Source organism: Babylonia areolata, chromosome 23 (genome assembly GCF_041734735.1).
Source record: "Babylonia areolata isolate BAREFJ2019XMU chromosome 23, ASM4173473v1, whole genome shotgun sequence".
NCBI lineage: Eukaryota > Metazoa > Mollusca > Gastropoda > Neogastropoda > Buccinidae > Babylonia > Babylonia areolata.
The window spans coordinates 1,070,001-1,094,759 of record NC_134898.1 but is presented as its reverse complement, the minus strand read 5'-3'; the positions used below and the strand labels follow the sequence as shown (position 1 = coordinate 1,094,759).

At 44.9% G+C, this 24,759-nt stretch overlaps 2 protein-coding genes across 4 annotated transcripts in view; one reads left to right on the top strand and one right to left on the bottom strand.

Annotated features, from left to right (window-relative positions):
• The window catches only part of LOC143297803 (uncharacterized), a 46,561-nt gene extending 41,567 nt beyond the window's left edge, over positions 1–4,994 (bottom strand). Inside the window, exons 1-3 of one of the 2 annotated variants that reach the window (XM_076610306.1) lie at positions 4,825–4,994; positions 3,234–3,293; positions 1,504–1,821 (exon numbers count right to left, since the gene is read on the bottom strand). In XM_076610306.1, the coding sequence (XP_076466421.1) occupies positions 1,504–1,821; positions 3,234–3,291 (376 nt within the window). In that variant the 5' untranslated portion in view covers positions 3,292–3,293; positions 4,825–4,994. Of the gene's footprint in view, positions 1–1,503; positions 1,822–3,233; positions 3,294–4,573; positions 4,746–4,824 lie in introns of those variants that run through there. The other variant, XM_076610305.1, reaches the window with a different exon arrangement.
• Positions 4,995–12,060: 7,066 nt separating this feature from the next.
• Positions 12,061–24,759, top strand: part of LOC143298354 (catalase-like) — a 59,569-nt gene continuing 46,870 nt past the window's right edge. For both annotated transcript variants that reach the window (XM_076611244.1, XM_076611243.1), the window contains exons 1-2: positions 12,061–12,219; positions 20,705–20,876. In XM_076611244.1, the coding sequence (XP_076467359.1) occupies positions 12,157–12,219; positions 20,705–20,876 (235 nt within the window). In that variant the 5' untranslated portion in view covers positions 12,061–12,156. The remainder of the gene's footprint in view (positions 12,220–20,704; positions 20,877–24,759) is intronic.

Here is a 24,759-nt window from a genome sequence, read left to right as displayed (position 1 = left end):
CATCAAACCACTGCTGCCATGGCTTAGTGGAGTGGTGGCCTAGAGGTAAGAAAAAGGCAGACATCATCAAACCACTGCTGCCATGGCTTAGTGGAGTGGTGTCCTAGAGGTAAGAAAAAGGCAGACATCATCAAACCACTGCTGCCATGGCTTAGTGGAGTGGTGTCCTAGAGGTAAGAAAAAGGCAGACATCATTAAACCACTGCTGCCATGGCTTAGTGGAGTGGTGTCCTAGAGGTAAGAAAAAGGCAGACATCATTAAACCACTGCTGCCATGGCTTAGTGGAGTGGTGTCCTAGAGGTAAGAAAAAGGCACACATCATCAAACCACTGCTGCCATGGCTTAGTGGAGTGGTGTCCTAGAGGTAAGAAAAAGGCACACATCATCAAACCACTGCTGCCATGGCTTAGTGGAGTGGTGGCTTAGTGGAAACGCATCCACCTAAGAAGCCAGAGAATTTGAGTGCACAAGTAGGTTCAAATATCTACACTTACCACCATTTTTCTCCCCCTGCAATAGACCTTGAGTGGTGATCTGGATGCTAGTCATTCAGATGAATGAGACAATAAACTGAGGTCCTGTATGATGCATGCAATTCAAGCAGGTAAAATAACCCACGGCAACAGAAGGGGTGACCCTGACAAAGTTCTGCTGAAAAATCTACTTTGATAGGAAAACGAAGACACCTGTTGGCAGAAAAAGAAAAGAAAAAAAAAAAGATGGTGCTCTCACTGTGGTGGTGCGCTCTCCCAGGGGAGAGCAGCCTGACTTTGACACAGATGTGACAGAGAAATTGGTTGTGACGAAGAGTTTGACACAGATGTGACAGAGAAATTGGTTGTGACGAAGAGTTTGACACAGATGTGACAGAGAAATTTGTTGTGACGAAGAGTTTGACACAGATGTGACAGAGAAATTTGTTGTGACGAAGAGTTTGACACAGATGTGACAGAGAAATTGGTTGTGACGAAGAGTTTGACACAGATGTGACAGAGAAATTTGTTGTGACGAAGAGTAATACAATACAATACAATACAATACAATACAATATATGGTACTGCCATCTGCCTGCAGACAGGGAAGAAGATAATCACGGTCACTAGTGTCAGGCACAGTGATAACATGGCACCACACTGCAGCAAGCCCCACAATCAACACTGGTGTACAATACATCCAACCTCCAGCTATCCACTTTCCTTGCAACCAATAACTGCTCTTCTGATGAAAAAAACATAAACAGGCATGTGAACAATCTGAAAATTAAATATCTTGTGTTTAAAGTATGTGTAATCAAAATCTAGTAATGGATAACCTGTCCAAAATGATACACACAGAGTTCTAAACAAAAGCCACAGCATCAAGTTTCAGTCAGTCATCAAAACGCTTGGCAGAGAGATTAAACCTCAGTCATCAAAACAAAATTACAAATGTCTTAAAAGTCTGGTTGCCCAGTTAGGACAGACCTCTCCTTCATACCAAACAGATCACTCCTTTACACACACCTTTGTTGGGCGGTCTTTTTTCATCGGGTCCACTCCTGACAGAACCGGAAGTGACAGTAGACGCCGTCTTTCCTGCTTTCCTGGGTCGTCCACGCTTGACTGGTGTTGCAACAGCAGCCGACTCATCTGCTTTGACAGGTTGCTTGTCCTGCATTTTACCTGCAGACTTGGAGGGCACTGGGTCCTGGTCCGCTGCACTCTCCTTCCTCTGCCTGTTGCTGTGTGGGGTTGGGACCTCTGGCTCTGAAGGCCTCGTTTCTTCTGAATCAGGGGTCACCCTGACCCTGCTCTGCTTTGGTTTTCTGAGGGCAGGCTCATCTGAGGACATGGACAGGAAACATGTGAGTCATTTTATAATATCAGCAACGTACTGAATATGGGCCACTTGGTGAGAGCTTGAAACTATGTATTATGTACTTTGTTGATATCATGTTTTAGATCTCCAGCCAAAATTCCAGATGATGTTTTGTTGATCAGTGGGATAGGATAAAATTCAGGTCCCATAACCTTTCATGGCCCTATGGGCAGTGAATTGATGCTCACTTAGTCCAGGGCTTGGAACAGGACGGTGGATCCTAATCCTCTTCTTCCAGCACTGTAACCTTCAGGTACCCATTCACACCAGTCTCCTTCCAGCACTGTAACCTTCAGGTACCCATTCACACCAGTCTCCTTTCAGCACTGTAACCTTCAGGTACCCATTCACACCAGTCTCCTTCCAGCACTGTAACCTTCAGGTACCCATTCACACCAGTCTCCTTCCAGCACTGTAACCTTCAGGTACCCATTCACACCAGTCTCCTTTCAGCACTGTAACCTTCAGGTACCCATTTACACAAGTCTCCTTCCAGCACTGTAACCTTCAGGTACCCATTTACACAAGTCTCCTTCCAGCACTGTAACCTTCAGGTACCCATTTACACAAGTCTCCTTCCAGCACTGTAACCTTCAGGTACCCATTCACACCAGTCTCCTTTCAGCACTGTAACCTTCAGGTACCCATTTACACAAGTCTCCTTCCAGCACTGTAACCTTCAGGTACCCATTCACACAAGTCTCCTTCCAGCACTGTAACCTTCAGGTACCCATTCACACCAGTCTCCTTTCAGCACTGTAACCTTCAGGTACCCATTCACACGTCTCCTTTCAGCACTGTAACCTTCAGGTACCCATTCACACAAGTCTCCTTCCAGCACTGTAACCTTCAGGTACCCATTTACACAAGTCTCCTTTCAGCACTGTAACCTTCAGGTACCCATTCACACAAGTCTCCTTCCAGCACTGTAACCTTCAGGTACCCATTTACACAAGTCTCCTTCCCAACAAAGATTAAACTGGGCCTAAAACTCCAATCACACCTTCTGGTCATAACCATTTCATTACAATGTAAATGACTCTGTTAGTGTTACTGTTATTTTTTGTAACAACCAACTGCTGATGAACCACCTCAGCTCTAGCAATTAATTATCTGCAATATAAAACTGGTACATATTTCTTGGCATTGAAAACACATTGCTAACATATTGGCACATATATATTTTAATTTTCTATGTTATCTTCTATGTGCAGTTGAAAGACACTTTTCCATGTTTTATGAACGACTAAGTTGTATCGTGCAGTCCTGAATCAAACACTTTTCTGTTGAAGTCTACCTTCAGCCCTGAATCAAACACTTTTCTGTTGAAGTCTACCTTCAGCCCTGAATCAAACACTTTTCTGTTGAAGTCTACCTTCAGCCACAGCCTGAGTGCTTCCAGCTGCAACCCTTTTCTTCTGGGTACCGGGCATACCTGTGAAGTAAACAAGGCAATGTCAGTTAACACAGTCATCAGTATATTTGTATCGTAAGTACCAATTTGTATGCGTATATATATATATATATATATATATATATATATATATATATATGTTTATTGTGCATGATTGTGAGTTGAGGACTGTGTGTTTCGTATGCATGTCTGTGTGGATTGTAAAGTGCTTTGTGCAATGAGGAAAGCACTGATAAAAATCAATGTCCAGTTATTATTATCAAGTAATCAACTGAGAGTGGACTATTGCTTTATCATAAATGTAAGGCTTAGAAATGAACTGGCTGATAATCATGAGTCACAGGCAAAATGGATGACCCACTGTACTCTTTCACAAAGGAACTTTCATCACTGCTATGCTCATCTTTCAATGTAATTTGCTCATTATACATGTCCTTAAGTATTGAAATAGGGTCAACTGTCATTTAGTCTTTTCTTCATGCATAACACACGAAGGGGTTCCAGGCTGGTAGTAGCAAGTGTGCTTTGCTACACTTTCTCTATCAACAAGGAGATAAAAAAAAAAAATTTAAGGAAGAAAACATAAAAAACAACAACAACAAAAACAACAACACCATCATCACCATCAACACAGATGCCGGAATCAATCGAAAGACACTCAGAAGATCATGCTCTAACCACTGTTATTGTGCCCCTGGTTTCTGTACTGCTGTTTAGAACTTTATTGCTGAGAAAAAGACTATGTTAAAACTTACCACAGCATTCCACACACACAGACAGGAAAATCTGAAACTGGGTATTGACTCACTTTCTTCTCCCTCAAAAGCATGCCTTTTATGGCACAGTATCATATTCATAAGTGAGTAAGTGTACATGTATACTTGTATGTGAGTGGAGCGGGGTGGTGGAGGCACAGCCATGATCACGACGGAGAGAGAAAAAAAGAACAAAAGAAAAAAGAGAGAAAGGAGGGAGAAGAGGAGGGGGGGGGGGGCAGATTTGGGTTTGGGGACTTATGAAACTCAAGGTAGGGTATTGGCTGTAAGCATCGGATCAGGGTGTTGCAGTATAAAGTGATTCGGGAGGAAAACGAAAAACGTGGTTAGAACTGTCTTGCTTGAGTGACTGGGTATGTATACATAAACTGTAACTGTATATATGTACCAACGTCAGAAATTATACCATGGGCGTCAGTGATAATTAAAGTAGCTAAGTTTTAAAGCTAAAACAAAAATCCCTGAACTGTCAAGAGAAGAGCAGCCAAATTATCCGGCAGATGATTTAATAATTAAAATACACACCTTGCATGGAAACAGCATCAGCCATTTTCATAACTGACATTTGTGATGAAGAAAACATGCATTAACATCAAGTACAATATACTGAAAAGTAAACACGAAAGTGACATGACTTCAAATACGATTGAGACTCTTCTGTTTGCGATTTCGAAAGCAGCAGTTTGTTGACAAGTTGAAGGAAGCGACTTTTCACAGAAGAGCTAAAGGACAATCTTCAATCAGGAGGAAAGAAACAGGGGTCACGTATATTTTACCTCCGCGTCTAGAAGATTAGTCTTTCGCTGTCTTCTTCCACGGTTGTGCTTGACGACCTTATGTTTTGAGAATGAATCGTCTAGATAAAACGTTATTCAGTGGTTCATGACTTGAGATTCTGGAATTTATTCACATAAATAGCAAACTTCAGCAAAGGAAAACGTAGCAAGAAAATGGCGGAATGCTTGACTAGGCATGCGCAAATTCGTTGTTGCAATCGAATTCAAGAACGACAACTCCTGGTTATATGTTGGTTGGAAACTATTTCTTCTATTCGCTCCCTTTAATCTCTCTCTCTCTCTCTCTCTCTCTCTCTCTCTCTCTCTCTCTCTCTCTCAAAGGGGGCAATGGAGATTATAAGAGCTTTAAAAAAGCTTAACAGTATCGATTTCTCTATATTCTGGAAACTGTTTGACTCACAAATTGAACCATTTGTAACACATGGTGCAGAAATCTGGGGACTGTACGATAATCAAGAAATGGAAAAAGTTAATGCATGTGCATGCAGTTAAACGCTTCCTTTCGGTGCCATTGCATTCGTCCAATAAAATGTCATATGGTGAAACTGGTCGATACCCATTACATATAAAAACAAAGATAAAATGTATGAGATACTGGCTTAGATTAATACAGCTCCCACTGACAATAATAAACAGACAAGCTTGTGAAATGATGCTTAATCAGTTAGATTTTGGGCAATAAAATTGGGCTTTTTTGTCAAGAATGTTTTAACCACACAGGACTTCGGAATTGTCTGGATGTGTCAGGGTGTTGGCAATGATCGAATAATTCTCACATAATTTAAAGACAGATTAATTAATTCGTTCAAACAGGATTGGCATTCCCACATTCAAGAGTCAGAAAAATACGATTGGTTCCTCTCTTTTAAGATTTTTTTTTTTTTTCAGACTGAAAAATACATGAAGAAAGACATGAAAGTGATCAGTAATAACTGACACAGTACCAGCCTGGCTCGATTCAGACTTAGAACTTTAGACCTAACTGCAAACAAAAATGGTTCTCTGCTGACACGTCCGCATGGTCCCCTTGTCCTATGTGTGGTGCTTTAGTTGAAGATGAAATAAATTTCCTTTTTGTGTGAGTGTAAGTATTATGAACAAATACAAATGAAATGCTTAATTTTCAACGGGGAAAACTTGAAGAATATGACATCCAGTATACTTTTTGATAGATAATACAGTAAGTATAAGATTACTGGCAAGATTTATCGCCCCAGCTTGGGATTGTCGTAATATATATATATATATATATATATAATGAAAAACCCAACTTCGGAAGCCTTACAGTTACCGAAAAAACACTGTTACCCTGATGTCAGTTCCACAGTTGATAATTATAAATGATTCTGTAGAATGTTGGATGGTCGATCGAGCTTAATTTTTCTTATATTCTTAGCAGTATGTTTTGATTTATGATTTTGATGATGTTACTGTTGTTGTTGTTGTTTTGTCGTTGGTTTCTTTTCTGCTCTTTCCAATGTGTTAATTTTTTTTCTCTGTAAACCGCCTTTTTTTCTTTTATCAGTCACACATCACCCCCCCTAGCCAAAGGATAGTATTGTCAATGGCAATAAAACAAAGTCCGTGAATATCCGTGTTCCCCCAACACACCCCCTGCGCCCCCTTCTCCGCCCCCCCCCCTCGCCCCCCCCCCCCCCCGGACCCTGCCCCCCCACCCCCCACCCCCCCTCTCTCTCTCTCTCTCTCTCTCTCTCTCTCTCACGGTATCTTCAAATCTAGTCTTACCGAGGTACTCAGATGATTATTAATGAAATGCCACTTTAGTTACAATCAGGATTTATACCCTTGATGGGTATGGAGTGTTTACACACACACACACACACACACACACACACACACACACACACACACACACACACACATACACACACTTTTTCCTCGGCGCAGTTTATTGTGATAATGTCAAATTTTAATTGGTAGTTTGTGATTACCACGAAGATATTTCATGAGAGCAAAAGCCGCATAGATGACTCGAAAATATGAGCTATTTTTAGTTAACTGAAAATCCAGAAAAATGGAAAGGACTGACAGTATAATCTCTGGAGTAAGTGAGAAATGTGATGTGTAAAATGCAAATGACTATATCAAGGCATATCATTATGCAACGTCAGAAGTGAATTGTGAAGCTCCGTCATAAACTGTAGACTTCGGAAATGGATACCGTACCTTTAAATAATATAACTGCCAACACTCAGCTGTCTTTAAAAGAGATTATATTCAACTGTTCACATGTTTGCTTTATTTGCCCTCGGTACAAAGTTCTGTTTCATCGAGTTTCAATGAGGTATCCAGCCTTAACATGCCAACTCAGGGAAAGTGTATGTGGCGGTGCTGCTGTCAGGCATCTGCCTAGCAGATGTGGTGTAGCGCATATGGATTTTTCCGAAGGCAGTGACACCTTGAGAAACTGAAACTGTGTTTGTGCTGTCTGGATGTTGATGCTGGGATGGATGGAAGTTTTGTTTTGTTGTCTTGTTTCAGCAGTCAGTGTGTTGTTTCAGCAGTCAGTGTGTTGTTTCAGCAGTCAGTGTGTTGTTGTCTTGATTCAGCAGTCAGTGTGTTGTTGTTTCAGCAGTCAGTGTGTTGTTTCAGCAGTCAATGTGTTGTTGTCTGGTTTCAGCAGTCAGTGTGTTGTCAGTGTGTTGTTGTCTGGTTTCAGCAGTCAGTGTGTTGTTGTCTGGTTTCAGCAGTCAGTGTGTTGTTGTCTGGTTTCAGCAGTCAGTGTGTTGTTGTTTCAGCAGTCAGTGTGATGTTTTCACTGCCAGCCCTCCATGCAGTGCTGTAGGGTGAAACAAAGTAAGGGCTATGGGCCCCACAAAGGGAAGAGGAGCCTACCCAGCAAGCTCCCACCCCTAATTTTTAGGGTGAAACTTGTGCAGAGTAGGGGTGGGCGTTTACGGTATTTACCGTCAGAAATCACGGACTTATACTCGTGGTCTGTACTACCTGGTTGGCGAGAGATAATGATATGCTCAAGTCCTAGAGCGATGACACTGATCTCAGGAATCACTGAGAACTCTTAAGCAGTCTGTGACCACCACTTCTTACGGCTAGACTCCCCCCACCCCCCTCCCCATGCCCCTCCTCCATCTGCACTCCTCCTTGGCTCACACAGGAGATCCGGTCCATGTTTTTTATCTCACTGACCTTACCAAGGGCAAGCTGGACGCAAAATACATGGCCGCTAAAACTATATTCAGCACAACTTGAATCATGCAGCCCCGTTATATATAGTGGACTGTGAAGACAGCCCACGTGGCCGGCGAGGAGACTGGAAGCAAACACTGACGACCTGGTTGGAAACGTATGTCGTAGTTACTGCTTGGTGATCACAATCCAGGAAGTGTGCAACTTTTTTTTTTCTCAAGCAGACTATCAGTCTTTTTTTTTTTTTGGTTTGGACTTATCCAGTCTGATTTTTTTAACCTTTATTTTTTTTTAATATTATCTCCCCCCACCCCTCTCCTCCAGGGCTACTGCCTTGTGTGTGCTGTTGTCAGAGAATTCGGAGTTTAGGGACTGACATGTGTTGACTTGTCATCTGAAATAATTCAGCCATGCTAGGACCTCACATGCACTCTGGTTCACACAGTTTCAAACTGAGGAGGTCAGTGTCCGAGCGCGGTGCGGACTGATCCAAAAACTCCTTGCCTTGCTGCACCACCTCTACTTAGGTACTGGAACTGTGTATAAACCATGCTACACCACCACCTCTACTGAGGTACTTGAACTGTGTATAAACCATGCTACACCACCTCTACTGAGGTCCTTGAACTGTGTATAAACCATGCTACACCACCACCTCTACTGAGGTACTTGAACTGTGTATAAACCATGCTACACCACCTCTACTGAGGTCCTTGAACTGTGTATAAACCTAACTCCTTGCCTTGTTACACCACCTCTACTGAGGTCCTTGAACTGTGTATAAACCATGCTACACCACCTCTACTGAGGTCCTTGAACTGTGTATAAGCCTAACTCCTTTCCTTGTAACACCACCTCTACTGAGGTCCTTGAACTGTGTATAAGCCTAACTCCTTGCCTTGTTACACCACCTCTACTGAGGTCCTTGAACTGTGTATAAGCCTAACTCCTTTCCTTGTAACACCACCTCTACTGAGGTCCTTGAACTGTGTATAAGCCTAACTCCTTGCCTTGTTACACCACCTCTACTGAGGTCCTTGAACTGTGTATAAACCTAACTCCTTGCCTTGTTACACCACCTCTACTGAGGTCCTTGAACTGTGTATAAACCTAACGCGCTGGTCTGGCATTTACACAGATACACACAGACACCGACAAGACGAAAACTTTATTTACACAGACGTAATCAACACTGAGGTATTAAAGTCCAACCAAAGACCGCCTCGCATTCATGATCACACAAAAGCAGGAAAAAAAAGTACGAGTTGAGAAAACAGTCGCAGATTTAACTTTTCATAAAAAAAAGGACCACGATCAAATTATAAAGAAGAAAGATAATCATCTGTTCCGCATGCACTTCTCCGAAACAATATTATTCATTGCGCTGTCTTCTCAGTGTCAGAGGGGGGGGACACAAAGGGAGGTGATTCATGACCTTCCCCAGTTGGTAAGTTGAGTGAGTGAACAGCTTATCTCCCTTCTGATTACGCTCACCACCATGACGAAGCAGAACAGACAACACGGATGTACCGGGAACCCAGTTAAGGCTGGAATGAGGAAGAATAACACGGATGTACTACACACACACACACACACACACACACACACACACACACACACACACACACACACACACACACACACACACACACACTGAGAGAGAGAGAGGAGACGAGACGAGACAAGACAAATGATTTATTTTCTAGGATACTAGATAAACACTGGCGCGCTTTTTTTTTTCATCCAGTCCCCGCTCTGAAACAGGGTCTACACTACACAATACTACATTATATATGCCATTGCATGCACTACACAATGCTACTTAAAGTCATAAAGTCATAGCATGCGAACACAATACTGTATAAAGGCACAAGCATGGTGATAACACACACGGCACACACACACACACACACACACACACACACACACACACACATCGGGGAGAGAGAGAGAGAGAGAGAGAGAGAGAGAGAGAGAGCGTGCGTGCGTGTGCATGCGTGTGTGTGTGTGTGTGTGTGTGTGTGTGTGTGTGTGTGTGTGTGTGTGTGTTCAAAGACATTGATTCAAAAATGACAATGATGGACAAATAAAGTAAATAAGCAAAGGAAAGTAAAGAGAGGAGATACTTTGTCCATACAACAACAACAACAACAACAACAACAACAACAACAACTGCATTAAATCAGTTCAGTCATAGTACACTCTTTTGGCAATGTATACAATACTCTCTTGAGATAGTTTGCGATGATCAAATGGTAGCTCCATACGGGATTTGCCTTTATTTTTAACGTGACCACTTACGTCACTGTAACTCCCACCAGTTCGCTCCCTTAGAAGAAGAAGAAGAAGAAAAGACTAAATTTTGAAAAGTTGTCCAACATATTTATTTATTTATTTAGTTCGTGTTTCACATTTTGCTACAATTTCTGACAAATTAATCACATTAATTGTTGCTAGTCACAAGAGAGCGGAGAGAGAATTTTTTCACGAAATCATGACTAGCAGGAGAACAAGACATTTGGTATTTTAAACTGCTTGCGAGAGACAGACATACAGACCGACAGACAGACAGAGAAACATACAGAGTACTATAACCTCACAAGATATTGGTAATTAAAAAGAATGACATTGATGACAGTGTATGACAATGATATGCAAATACTGTAATGTAATATTTGGCATGTAATGGAGAATACATCAATGTGAGTCACACACACACACACACACACACACACATACACGACACATAGGTAGGTAGATAGATAGATAGATAGATAGATAGATAGATAGATAGATAGATAGATAGACCCATACAGATAGATAGATAGATAGACCCACACAGATAGATAGATAGACCCATACAGATAGATATATAGTTAGATAGATAGACCCGCACAGATAGATAGAGAGATAGATAGACCCATAAAGATAGACCAACACAGATAGATAGATAGACCCATAGACCCGCACAGATAGATAGATAGATAGATAGATAGATAGATAGATAGATAGACCCGCACAGATAGATGGATAGATAGACCCGCATAGATAGATAGATAGACCCATACAGATAGATAGATAGACCCACACAGATAGATAGATAGATAGACCCGCACAGATAGATAGATAGACCCATACAGATAGAGAGAGAGATAGATAGACCCATACAGATAGATAGACCAACACAGATAGATAGATAGACCCATAGACCCACACAGATAGATAGATAGACCCGCACAGATAGATAGACCCATACAGATAGATAGATAGACCAACACAGATAGATAGACCCATATAGATAGATAGATAGACCCACACAGATAGATAGACCCATACAGATAGATAGATAGATAGATAGACCCATACAGATAGATAGATAGATAGATAGATAGATAGATAGATAGATAGATAGACCCACACAGATAGATAGACCCATACAGATAGACAGATAGATCCACACAGATAGATAGGCCCACACAGATAGATAGATAGACAGACAGATAGACCCTTACAGATAGATAGATAGATAGATAGGTAGATAGATAGATAGACCCACACAGATAGATAGATATACCCAGATGGATAGATAGATAAATGAGATAGATAGACCCACACAGATAGATAGATAAACCCATACAGATAGATAGATAGATAGATAGATAGATAGATAGATAGATAGACCCATACAGATAGATAGATAGATAGACCCAGATAGATAGATAGATAGACCCATACAGATAGTTAGATAGATAGACCCATACAGATAGACAGATAGATATATATACCTACCTAGATACCTACCTACCTACCTACATACGTAACACCAACACACACACACACACACACACACACACAACAGACACAACACAGTGAAAAAAGACTGAACGAACCTCACATCATAATGTGGAAACTCGACAGGGCCTCGCTTGCTTATTTGCATAAACCTCGCGGGCACTGAGACGCCAGCCACGAATTGTCAGGGTCACATGACCTGTCAGTGACAGTGTCGGGAGACACAGGCTGCACTATATAAACGCAATGCCCGGAGCGTGATGCAGCACTTGTGCACCGCTCAGCTGGACGGTTCAACTCACGGTCTGTGAAGTCTTTTCCCTCTGCAAGTGGACGACCTCCGGTTTCAGCATGGCCAGCAGAGACAGGGCGGCCCAGCAGCTTCAAGAATACAAGGAGTCATGCACGCCTGGCGTAAGTCTGGGTTTATCTTCCATTTTATTTGGTTGAATTTAGTTTAATTTCCTTTTCTTTTTAAAATTAATTTATGGCGGGCTTTGTTTTACACTGCACAATGAAGCAGGATGGTTAATTCCCAAATATTTCCAAAGAATGCACTGTCATCATGGCAGTTAGAAAGTTTCTATTTCTCCAAATCCTGAAACGGCACAGATAACGTAATCACACTGGTACAGGACTTGAAGAGAATGATATATTTTTTGTACTCAATGCAAAAGGGGGGGTATTCAATACCAACGTCAAAATGAATAGAAAACTGAATTGCCAGCAATTTATAAATCTGGATTCATATACACACATAGATTTATTTTCTTTGAATTCTTTAATTGTTCAGATCCGTTTAAACTTTTCCAGCACATTGGTAAAAAAAAAAAAAATTTAAAAAAAGAAAAAAAGAAAAGGGTTCAGTGACAACATAACCACACTCTAATGGAATGAGTTGCCCTCTTTAGCTACAAATCCTAACGATATCTAATTGCTTCAGAAGTCAGAGGTAGGAAATTGTGGTGATTTTACATGAACTATGATCACGGATCGCACTGAAAGCCACAAATAGAGCACAGTAAAGGAAACCTGCCATGACGCTGTGATATCGAGTTGCCCCCCCCTCCCCCCAATCTAAAATAAATACGAATAAAAACTAGATGAAGAAAAAGGGCTCGCGCAAGGCATGCTTTTCATCTGACTTGAACGGAAATAACTGTCAGCTCCGTTCCGTTTTTTTACGTGCAATTCTCCTTTCCCCTCAAACATGACTAGCGGCTGAATGAGGGATGGCAAAGATGACATGGGCAAACCTAACGCATATGTATGCGAACGCGCGCGTAGTACGTGTGTGTGTGTGTGTGTGTGTGCGCGCGCGCGCGGGAGAGGTCACTGAGGACATACACCCCTCACCCCCAATGTGTTGGAAATGAAATTCATATGGATGTGTTCTTTATCTAATTTAATGTTAAGTTTGAGGAGAGACGGGATCATCGGTTTTCATTCTCTTCTAACAAAGAAATGTAGTTAGGGGATTTTCATTCTCTCTCTATCCAACAAGAAGAAATGTAGTTAGGGGATTTTTATTCTCTCTCTATCCAACAAGAAGAAATGTAGTTAGGGGATTTTCATTCTCTAACAAGAAGAAATGTAGTTAGGGGATTTTTATTCTCTCTATCCAACATGAAGATATGTAGTTAGGGGATTTTCATTCTCTCCCTATCCAACATGAAGAAATGTAGTTAGGGGATTTTCATTCTCTATACAACAAGAAGAAATGTAGTCAGGGGATTTTCATTCTCTCTGTGCACCATGAAGAAATGTAGTTCGGGGATTTTCATTCTGTCTCTCCAACATGAAGAAATGTAGTTAGGGGATTTTCGTTCTCTGTCCAAGAAGAAAGGTTGGGACAAGGGGGATGCAAGCCATTTTCCAGAGGAGAGATTTCTTGAGAGGCAAGTCTTTAGTCTCCAGTGCCCCATTACCTCAGAACAGTTCATTTTAAAATATGAAATAAAATGAAGAAAAACAAAACAAAAACAAAAAAAGTTTTAATGATAATAGTTTTGGCCTCAACTGAAAGTCTTGTTGGAATCTAAGTAGTGTGTGTGGGTCAGTTTTGTATTGTCCATATATCCATTATGTAGACATAAAATGCTCTTTGATGACTTTTCAAATGTTGGAATAAGTGACACTTGCAGACAGAAAAGAAAACGAACAGAAGTCAGCAGTGTACTATACCGACGCTTAATGGTGTAAAAACATAGTGTATTCAGCTTCAGGAGCTTTCATGTCGGGAAAAAGTCATTAAATGTTTACCACTGGAAAAAAATCACCAAACAGAACAAAGTCACTTATTTGATATAAACCAAACTGGTTTATATATAGGCCTACAACATGATCTGAACAGTGCATTTAGTGAAGTCGGTTTCGGAACGAACATGACGTGTGTAAGTGAAGTGGCCACCTGGTCTAACCAGTCCAGTTCTCAAAGTGGAGCTGCATGACACCATTCCTAAAGCAGCTCGGAACCTCTGGTTATGAGTGCTCACAGTACAGTGATTTTTCACTTTGCTTTTTTTAACGCCGTGTTAGCGATACCAGCATCTCATGACGTCACAGACACGCGGCGTGTTGTTGACAAATGCTCTGTCCTGCATGCAGAGTTGGCACTGACACACAACCCAGCCGGCCCGTGCACGGCCCGTGCAAACACTGCTCGATGAGTTTGTCTCCGATCAGACGACAGGCGCTCACTACCAACGAGTTGGTCGTGCGTTCTGTGAGCTTTGAGCCAGGCGAGCAGTTCGGTTTGAGATCACGCCTGTTTGCAAGAGAACTTGACTGTCAGCTTGCTCCTCCATCACAGAACATGAAAATCGCATTGTTCGCTTTCCAATACCTGCGGGGGAAAAAAAAAAAGCGTGGATGAGACCTGTTTAGTGTCCTGTCAAAATGCAGTGTACACTTTTTACGGGAACCTTTCTTTCCGCTAAAGGTGGGGTGGACAGGTGGGTGGTGATGGGCCCGGTCAGGACTTGGAGCCGTGTACACGGGTTCGAGTCCAATACACCCACTGTGATTTTTACCACCTGGTCCCTGGACTTTTGACTTGGTGGTCTGACTTCTGGTCTTTCGGATGAGATAATATACCTTGGTCCCCTGTGCATGTAAAAAAAACAAAAAACCCCGCCCCCCCCCCCCCCCCCCCCCCCCCCCCAAAAAAAAAAAAAAAAAAATCCAAACAAAACACCCCCCTCCCCCCAGCAACAAAATGTCCGAAATCTACAGAAAAATCCTCTTTGAATGTTAAATACACTTGCATACAGAAACGAATGCAATATCCAGCAATGCTTAATTCATTATTTTGTTCCGTATAGCACACACACATACGCGCTCACCCCCCCCCCCCTCTCTCCTCTCTCTCTCACAACCCCACCCCCACCCCATCCCCCAAAGACACACACATTCACGCACACAACCAAACAAGGGAAAAACGCGGATACCTCGAACAAGATAATGCACGTAAAGTCTAAACATGCGTGTATGTGTGTGTATGTGTGTGTATGTGTAGATGTTTTTGTTCGTATTTGCATGTGGTGATGTATGCGTATGCACATTCATTTTTCTTTGTATACATGTGTATGCGTGAGTGTATGTGTTGGTATATTTATGTACACATGTACATGTATGTTTATGTACGAATATATCTGTTCTAGTTTCTACCTTTCTTGGGATGACTTCTTTGCTTTTCCTTTCAGAGTTCATCCGTGATCTAATTCACATTTCATGTTTGATGTAAAAATACTGTGGCTGTGTTATGTGTTAACTGTGTGCATGAACGGTGTTCCCAGCACACCATGAGGTCCAGCTTGTTATAGCTCTATGTGTTAACTGTGTGCATGAACAGTGTTCCCAGCACACCATAAGGTCCGGCTTGTTACAGCTCTGTTAACTGTGTGCATGAACAGTGTTCCCAGCACACCATAAGGTCCGGCTTGTTGTAGCTCTATGTGTTAACTGTGTGCATGAACAGTGTTCCCAGCACACCATGAGGTCTGGCTTGTTACAGCTCTGTGTTAACTGTGTGCATGAACAGTGTTCCCAGCACACCATGAGGTCTGGCTTGTTACAGCTCTATGTGTTAACTGTGTGCATGAACAGTGTTCCCAGCACACCATGAGGTCCAGCTTGTTGTAGCTCTGTGTTAACTGTGTGCATGAACAGTGTTCCCAGCACACCATGAGGTCCAGCTTGTTGTAGCTCTGTGTGTTAACTGTGTGCATGAACAGTGTTCCCAGCACACCATGAGGTCTGGCTTGTTGTAGCTCTGTTAACTGTGTGCATGAACAGTGTTCCCAGCACACCATAAGGTCTGGCTTGTTAAAGCCCTATGTGTTAACTGTGTGCATGAACAGTGTTCCCAGCACACCATGAGGTCCGGCTTGTTACAGCTCTGTGTTCACAGCGTCTTGTCTTGCTTTCGAGAATGAAATAATGTTTAAAGCAAGTGTGAACAAGACATAAAAACTTTGAGATAAGAACCAGCTGAGAAGCAAAGCAACACTGGATCCCAAACGGCACAGACTAAAGTTTGTTTGAACCAAACGGCAGACTAAAGTTTTGTTGGAACCAAACGGCACAGACTAAAGTTTTGTTGGAACCAAACGGCAGACTAAAGTTTGTTTGAACCAAACGGCAGACTAAAGTTTGTTTGAACCAAACGGCAGACTAAAGTTTTGTTGGAACCAAACGGCAGACTAAAGTTTGTTTGAACCAAACGGCAGACTAAAGTTTGTTGGAACCAAACGGCAGACTAAAGTTCGTTTGAACCAAACGGCAGACTAAAGTTTTGTTGGAACCAAACGGCAGACTAAAGTTTGTTTGAACCAAACGGCAGACTAAAGTTTGTTGGAACCAAACGGCAGACTAAAGTTTGTTGGAACCAAACGGCAGACTAAAGTTTGTTTGAACCAAACGGCAGACTAAAGTTTGTTTGAACCAAACGGCAGACTAAAGTTTGTTGGAACCAAACGGCAGACTAAAGTTTGTTTGAACCAAACGGCAGACTAAAGTTTGTTTGAACCAAACGGCACAGAAACGCCGGGTCAAAAAACAAGCTGCTCTTTGGTGTTTGCACACAGGTGGCAAGGTAAACACACCCAGGGTAAATCCAGTGGGTATAATGCGTAGGAAGCGTACAGTAGCATTGTTTCAGCCTAGATGCACACACACACACACACACACACACACACACACAAACTTCACAGCACTGAACAATGACGGTAGTGATGCCTGTTTCGGGTCTGTAGCAGCGTCACTGTAGTTGTCTTCCAAACTTCACAGCACTGAACAATGATGGTAGTGATGTCTGTTTCGGGTCTGTAGCAGCGTCACTGTAGTTGACTTCCAAACTTCACAGCACACTGAACAATGACGGTAGTGATGTCTGTTTCGGGTCTGTAGCAGCGTCACTGTAGTTGACTTCCAAACTTCACAGCACACTGAACAACGTGCATGTTAAGGGCTGGGTGGAAAGTTTCGGAACATTCTGTGATGGGCATTTGCGCTGAGCAGCTTGAAAGGTTGCGGGAAAGTTGTGGTTTGTGTGAATTTTGAAGTCTAGAAATTATAATTATGCCAGTGCGTGCACCCCTCGCCCCCTCGCTCTCTAACTCTGGAAAATGTTACTTTATGTTGAAATAGATAAGGCAAGTGAAAGGTTTGAGAAACACCACAATTAATGAAGAGAGATAATTGATATAGTTGATTATAATCATTAAAAAACAACACATGGGAAGGCTTGAAATTAAAACTGTTTGTTATTGTGCATTTTGCATGCGTTTAGTCGAATCAAGTTTGCTTGTTTCATGTAACAGAACTGGGTAGTGAGTCACGCAGACACAAAACAAGTAAACGGTTAATGAAATTGTTATGACTGATGGCCTTGAAATTTGACATTTTTGCGCTCCAGTATGCGAGACTTCGATGGCGAAAAAACCCGCAGAATTGATTGGAAAGTAGGCCCATGTGTCCGCAGAATTGATTGGAAAGAAGGCCCATGTGTCCGCAGAATTGATTGGAAAGTAGGCCCATGTGTCCGCAAAATTGATTGGAAAGAAGGCCCATGTGTCCGCAGAATTGGTTGGCAAGGCAGCCTATATGTCTGACTGAAAGGTATTTGTTTCTTCCAAATGTTTATCCAGAGTTTAGATATTGACTGCCGGAAAGTAGTCTGACTTGTTACAGCCCTACTGATGCGGAGTGGACAGCCTTTGGCATAGTGACATATTTCCTGATGTAGACATGGTGACCACAGATGACAGTGATATGTAGACCGACATCCGGTGACACAAGGACACGGTGACAAAAATCTGGCCACACACACACACACACACACACACACACACAGAGTCAACGTCAGCCGTGGCCGTTGATTTCTAAATGCAGATGTTTACAGATGGTGTGATGCAAATGTCATCAGATGACTACAGATGTTGCTTGAAGCCTGCTGACTTCCTGGGCAAGGCACACAGCCTCTCTGCCCGTCTCGTGTTGTCGCACAGTGATACATCTGTATCTGCCTGTCTCATGTCTCGTGTTGTCACACAGTGATACATCTGTATCTCTGCCTGTCTCATGTCTCGTGTTGTCACACAGTGATACATCTGTATCTCTCTGCCTGTCTCGTGTCGTCGCACAGTGATACATCTGTATGTCTGCCTGTCTCATGTCTCGTGTTGTCACACAGTGATACATCTGTATCTGTCTCATGTCTCGTGTTGTCGCACAGTGATACATCTGTATCTGTCTGCCTGTCTCATGTCTCGTGTTGTCACACAGTGATCCATCTGTATGTCTGCCTGTCTCATGTCTCGTGTTGTCACACAGTGATACATCTGTATCTGTCTGTCTCATGTCTCGTGTTGTCACACAGTGATACATCTGTATCTGTCTCATGTCTCGTGTTGTCACACAGTGATCCATCTGTATCTGTCATGTCTCGTGTTGTCGCACAGTGATACATCTGTATCTGTCTCATGTCTCGTGTTGTCACACAGTGATCCATCTGTATCTGTCTCATGTCTCGTGTTGTCGCACAGTGATACATCTGTATGTGTCTCATGTCTCGTGTTGTCACACAGTGATCCATCTGTATCTGTCTCATGTCTCGTGTTGTCACACAGTGATCCATCTGTATGTGTCTCATGTCTCGTGTTGTCACACAGTGATACATCTGTATCTCTCTGCCTCTCTCATGACTCGTGTTGTCACACAGTGATCCATCTGTATCTGTCTCATGTCTCGTGTTGTCGCACAGTGATCCATCTGTATCTGTCTCATGTCTCGTGTTGTCACACAGTGATACATCTGTCTCATGTCTCGTGTTGTCACACAGTGATACATCTGTATCTGTCTCATGTCTCGTGTTGTCACAGTGATACATCTGTATCTGTCTGTCTCATGACTCGTGTTGTCGCACAGTGATACATCTGTATCTGTCTGTCTGTCTCACGACTCGTGTTGTCACACAGTGATACATCTGTATCTGTCTCATGACTCGTGTTGTCACACAGTGATACATCTGTATCTGTCATGACTCGTGTTGTCACACAGTGATACATCTGTATCTGTCTGTCTCATGACTCGTGTTGTCACAGTGATACATCTGTATCTGTCTGTCTCATGACTCGTGTTGTCGCACAGTGATACATCTGTCTCATGTCTCGTGTTGTCGCACAGTGATACATCTGTATCTGTCTGTCTCATGACTCGTGTTGTCACAGTGATACATCTGTATCTGTCTGTCTCATGACTCGTGTTGTCGCACAGTGATACATCTGTCTGTCTCATGTCTCGTGTTGTCACACAGTGATACATCTGTATCTCATGTCTCGTGTTGTCGCACAGTGATACATCTGTATCTGTCTGTCTCATGTCTCGTGTTGTCGCACAGTGATACATCTGTATCTGTCTGCCTGTCTCATGTCTCGTGTTGTCGCACAGTGATACATCTGTATCTCTCTGCCTCTCTCATGACTCGTGTTGTCGCACAGTGATGCATCTGTATCTGTCTGCCACAGCCATTTTGTGATCAAATAAACTGTCAGGTTTATGCGCTCAAACACACGCGCGCACGGTGAAAAAATCCGTGTGCATTCGTTTACCTAGCTTTGTTTGTGAGCGCGTGCGCGCCTGAATAATCACACACGCGTTCGTGCGAGTTCACAAATACACACAAGTAGACAAATACATTTGACTATCGGGAGTGTGTGTGTGTGTGTGTGTGAAAAACAAGCACCAACTAACCCCCCCCCCCAAACCGATCAACTTTCGTCGTGTTCCACAATTGACGCCGCGTGCACCATGACCGGACATGACTTGCATTTTAAAATGTGTGCGTGTACTTGCCCTCTCCCCCCCCTTCCCTCCTCTGTGACTCACGTGCGGTGACAATGACCCGTTGTTGTGGAGCGTCAACACATGATTGGTTGGTGACGGTGTCATCACGGCAACTCAGTTTTGTTAGTAGGTCTCCTGAAATACTTGGTCAACTGTAAACGCCCCCCCGCTCAAACATTTCAGCATCCTCTCTCTCTCTCTCTCCGTCATGCATGCAGGGATTGTGCACATGATCATGGCTCTGTATGTAATTGGGTGTGTCCAAATGTTCTGTCTGCATTTCGATGATTCTCCACTCAGTCCTGGCCACAGTGAATACGAAATCACTGCCTCATTGCAAAACAACACAATACAGTACAGTACATTACATTTTTATTTATCTGTTTGGAAATTGATTGTGCGTTCACAGGCTCGTGAATGAGAACAATAGTGGTTTTGGAACTTTTAACCTTGACCTATTGACTTTTAACCTTGACCTAATATGACTTTCAACCTTGACCTAATGACTTTCAACCTTGACCTAATACCACGTGTGACCTCTTTTTCCGTGCAGAAGTGCGATCGCCTGACGACGGGCACGGGGTGTCCAGTGGGCAACAAGCTGGCCTCCCTGACTGTGGGCCGCTGGGGACCCCTGCTGCTGCAGGACTTCGTCTTCACTGATGAGATGGCTCACTTCAACAGGGAGCGGATCCCGGAGAGGGTGGTGCACGCCAAGGGGTCAGGTAGGTGTGGGGCGTGGGGAGGGTGTGTGGGGAGGGTGGAAGGGGGGGAGGGGGGACAGGGCAGGGAGGGGGGTGATTGGTGTGTAGGGTTTGTGTGTGTGTGGTGTGTGTGTGTGTGTGGGGGGGGGGGGGCGTGTGGTGTATGTGGGGGGGGGGGGGGGGTTAGGGGGGTGGAGAGGGGAGGGTGTGTGTGGTTGGTGTGTAGGTGGGTGTGTGGTGTGTGTGTGTGTGTGTGTGTGTGTGTGTCAGGGGGGCGGTGGGGGGCGCGGTTGTGTGTAGGGGGTGTGATTTGTGTGTGTATGTGTTTGTGTGTGTGGTGTGGGGTAGTGTGGTGGGCGAGTGTGTGTGGTGTATGTGTGTGGTGAGTAGTGGGGGAGACGTTAGGGTAGTAAGGGTAGGGGGGAAAGAGTGAGGAGTGATGGAGGGTGTTAGGAGGGGAGGGAAGGGGGAGTGATGGAGGGTGTTAGGAGGGGAGGGCAGGGGGAGTGATGGAGGGTGTTAGGAGGGGAGGGCAGGGGGAGTGATGGAGGGTGTTAGGAGGGGAGGGAAGGGGAAGTGATGGAGGGCGTTAGGAGGGGAGGGAAGGGGGAGTGATGGAGGGCGTTAGGAGGGGAGGGAAGGGGGAGTGATGGAGGGTGTTAGGAGGGAAGGGAGAGTGATGGAGGGTGTTAGGCGGGGAGGGAAGCGGGAGTGATGGAGGGTGTTAGGAGGGCAGTGGGAGTGATGGAGGGTGTTAGGAGGGGAGGGAAGGGGGAGTGATGGAGGGTGTTAGGAGGGTAGGGGGAGTGATGGAGGGTGTTAGGAGGGAAGGGGGAGTGATGGAGGGTGTTAGGAGGGGAGGGAAGGGGGAGTGATGGAGGGTGTTAGGAGGGGAGGGAAGGGGGAGTGATGGAGGGTGTTAGGAAGGGCAGGGAAGGGGGAGTGATGGAGGGTGTTAGGAGGGTAGGGGGAGTGATGGAGGGTGTTAGGAGGGGAGGGAAGGGGGAGTGATGGAGGGTGTTAGGAGGGGAGGGAAGGGGGAGTGATGGAGGGTGTTAGGAGGGGAGGGAAGGGGGAGTGATGGAGGGTGTTAGGAGGGCAGGGAAGGGGGAGTGATGGAGGGTGTTAGGAAGGGCAGGGAAGGGGGAGTGATGGAGGGTGTTAGGAGGGGAGGGAAGGGGGAGTGATGGTGTTAGGAGGGGAGGGAAGGGGGAGTGATGGTGTTAGGAGGGGAGGGAAGGGGGAGTGATGGAGGGTGTTAGGAGGGGAGGGAAGGGGGAGTGATGGAGGGTGTTAGGAGGGGAGGGAAGGGGGAGTGATGGAGGGTGTTAGGAGGGGAGGGAAGGGGGAGTGATGGAGGGTGTTAGGAGGGGAGGGAAGGGGGAGTGATGGAGGGTGTTAGGAGGGGAGGGGAGGGGGAGTGATGGAGGGTGTTAGGAGGGGAGGGGAGGGGGAGTGATGGAGGGTGTTAGGAGGGGAGGGGAGGGGGAGTGATGGAGGGTGTTAGGAGGGGAGGGGGAGTGAGGGTGTTAGGAGGGGAGGGGAGGGGGAGTGAGGGTGTTAGGAGGGGAGGGGAGGGGGAGTGAGGGTGTTAGGAGGGGAGGGAAGGGGGAGTGAGGGTGTTAGGAGGGGAGGGAAGGGGGAGTGATGGAGGGTGTTAGGAGGGGAGGGAAGGGGGAGTGATGGAGGGTGTTAGGAGGGGAGGGAAGGGGGAGTGATGGAGGGTGTTAGGAGGGGAGGGAAGGGGGAGTGATGGAGGGTGTTAGGAGGGGAGGGAAGGGGGAGTGATGGAGGGTGTTAGGAGGGGAGGGAAGGGGGAGTGATGGAGGGTGTTAGGAGGGGAGGGAAGGGGGAGTGATGGAGGGTGTTAGGAGGGGAGGGAAGGGGGAGTGATGGAGGGTGTTAGGAGGGGAGGGAAGGGGAGTGATGGAGGGTGTTAGGAGGGGAGGGAAGGGGGAGTGATGGAGGGTGTTAGGAGGGGAGGGAAGGGGGAGTGATGGAGGGTGTTAGGAGGGGAGGGAAGGAGGAGAAATGATTTCATGGGGGGTGGGGGAGGGGTGGGCAGGGAATGAAGATGGATGGATGCATGCATGAAAGAAAAAAGTGAGAAAAAAAATCCTGGTAATGAGAGAGCGAGAGAGACCGAGAGAGAGAGACCGAGAGAGAGACCGAGACAGAGATAGACACACAGACAGACAGACACAGAGAGAGGGCCAAGGTGCCCATACAAAAACAAGGACCATTAATCTTGTCCTGTGTTTTGCAAAGAGTATCGCTCAGCAATGAACTGCGAACCCACAGGTGTCGGACAGCTGATAGAATGACTGACTGAAAGATGTGTTTTCCCTTTTCTCATTTTAACAGCACATGAGGAAATAGACACCAACAAATGAAGTGTGTGCAATACACTTTTATTGATCTGTTATGAAAATGCTGGTAGTGCAGGTGTCATATGCATGCTTCAGTGAGAGTTCTGTGAGGTGGCGATCATGTGTGCACGGGTAGTTTACCACGGCGATAATAATGGAATTGATCGTCATGGGAGGAAAAGAGTTTGGTCCACAAGTGAGGCACTTTTAGCTTTTATTTGAGCAAAAAAGCGCTGAATAAATTTTCATGATGATGATGATGGATGTTATAGTTTTGTTATAGTACTGTTATTGTCATCGGACTGAGCATACAGTAACAACAGGCAGTCCCAACACAGGACAGCACATAACATGAACAAGGAAAAAAGTCACAGACAGACAGACAGACAGATCGATAAAGATCTTGACCCCAGGCATGACGATCACAGCGAAAAGTGTCGGTGAAATGGGCGACTCTCAGAGAGAGAGGGTGCAGGTGTGTGGTGCATTGAACTGTGGTTCCCTCCCCCCCCCCCCCACCACCCCGCGCTCCCCCTCCACAGTCTCGCACAGTGGATGCCAAGTCCCGGGTTCCAACCGTATTTTTTATCAAAATATTGTTTTAAGTTCGGACTTGCTAAACACCCTTTTGAGTAGATGACTGTCGATTTTAGTTTTGAAAACTATTGGAGTGTGGATTTCTTCCTGTCTCTTTTCCTCTCTCTCTCTCTCTCCCTCTCTCTCTCTCTCCCTCTCTCTCTCCCCTACCCACTTCCTCTCTCTCTCTCCCCTACCCACTTCCTCTCTCTCCCCTACCCACTTTCTCTCTCTCTCTCCCCTACCCACTTCCTCTCTCTCTCTCTCTCCCCTACCCACTTCCTCTCTCTCTCTCCCCTACCCACTTCCTCTCTCTCTCTCTCTCTCCCCTACCCACTTCCTCTCTCTCCCCTGCCCACTTCCTCTCTCTCTCTCCTACCCACTTTCTCTCTCCCCTACCCACTTCCTCTCTCTCTCTCCTCTCTCTCTCTCTCTCTCCTCTCTCTCTCTCTCTCTCCCCTGCCCACTTCCTCTCTCTGTCTCTCCTGCCCACTTCCTCTCTCTGTCTCTCCTGCCCACTTCCTCTCTCTCTCTCCTGCCCACTTCCTCTCTTTCTTTCTCCTACCCACTTCCTCTCTCTCTCTCTCTCTCTCTCTCTCCTACCCTCTTCCTCTCTCTCTCTCTCTCCTGCCCTCTTCCTCTCTCTCTCTCTCTCCTGCCCACTTTCTCTCTCTCTTTCTCCTACCCACTTCCTCTCTTTCTCCTACCCACTTCCTCTCTTTCTCCTACCCACTTCCTCTCTCTCTCTCCTACCCTCTTCCTCTCTCCCCTACCCACTTCCTCTCTTTCTCCTACCCACTTCCTCTCTCTCTCCTACCCTCTTCCTCTCTCTCTCTCCTACCCTCTTCCTCTCTCTCCTACCCACTTCCTCTCTCTCTCTCTCTCCTACCCACTTCCTCTCTCTCTCTCTCCTACCCTCTTCCTCTCTCTCTCTCCTACCCACTTCCTCTCTCTCCCCT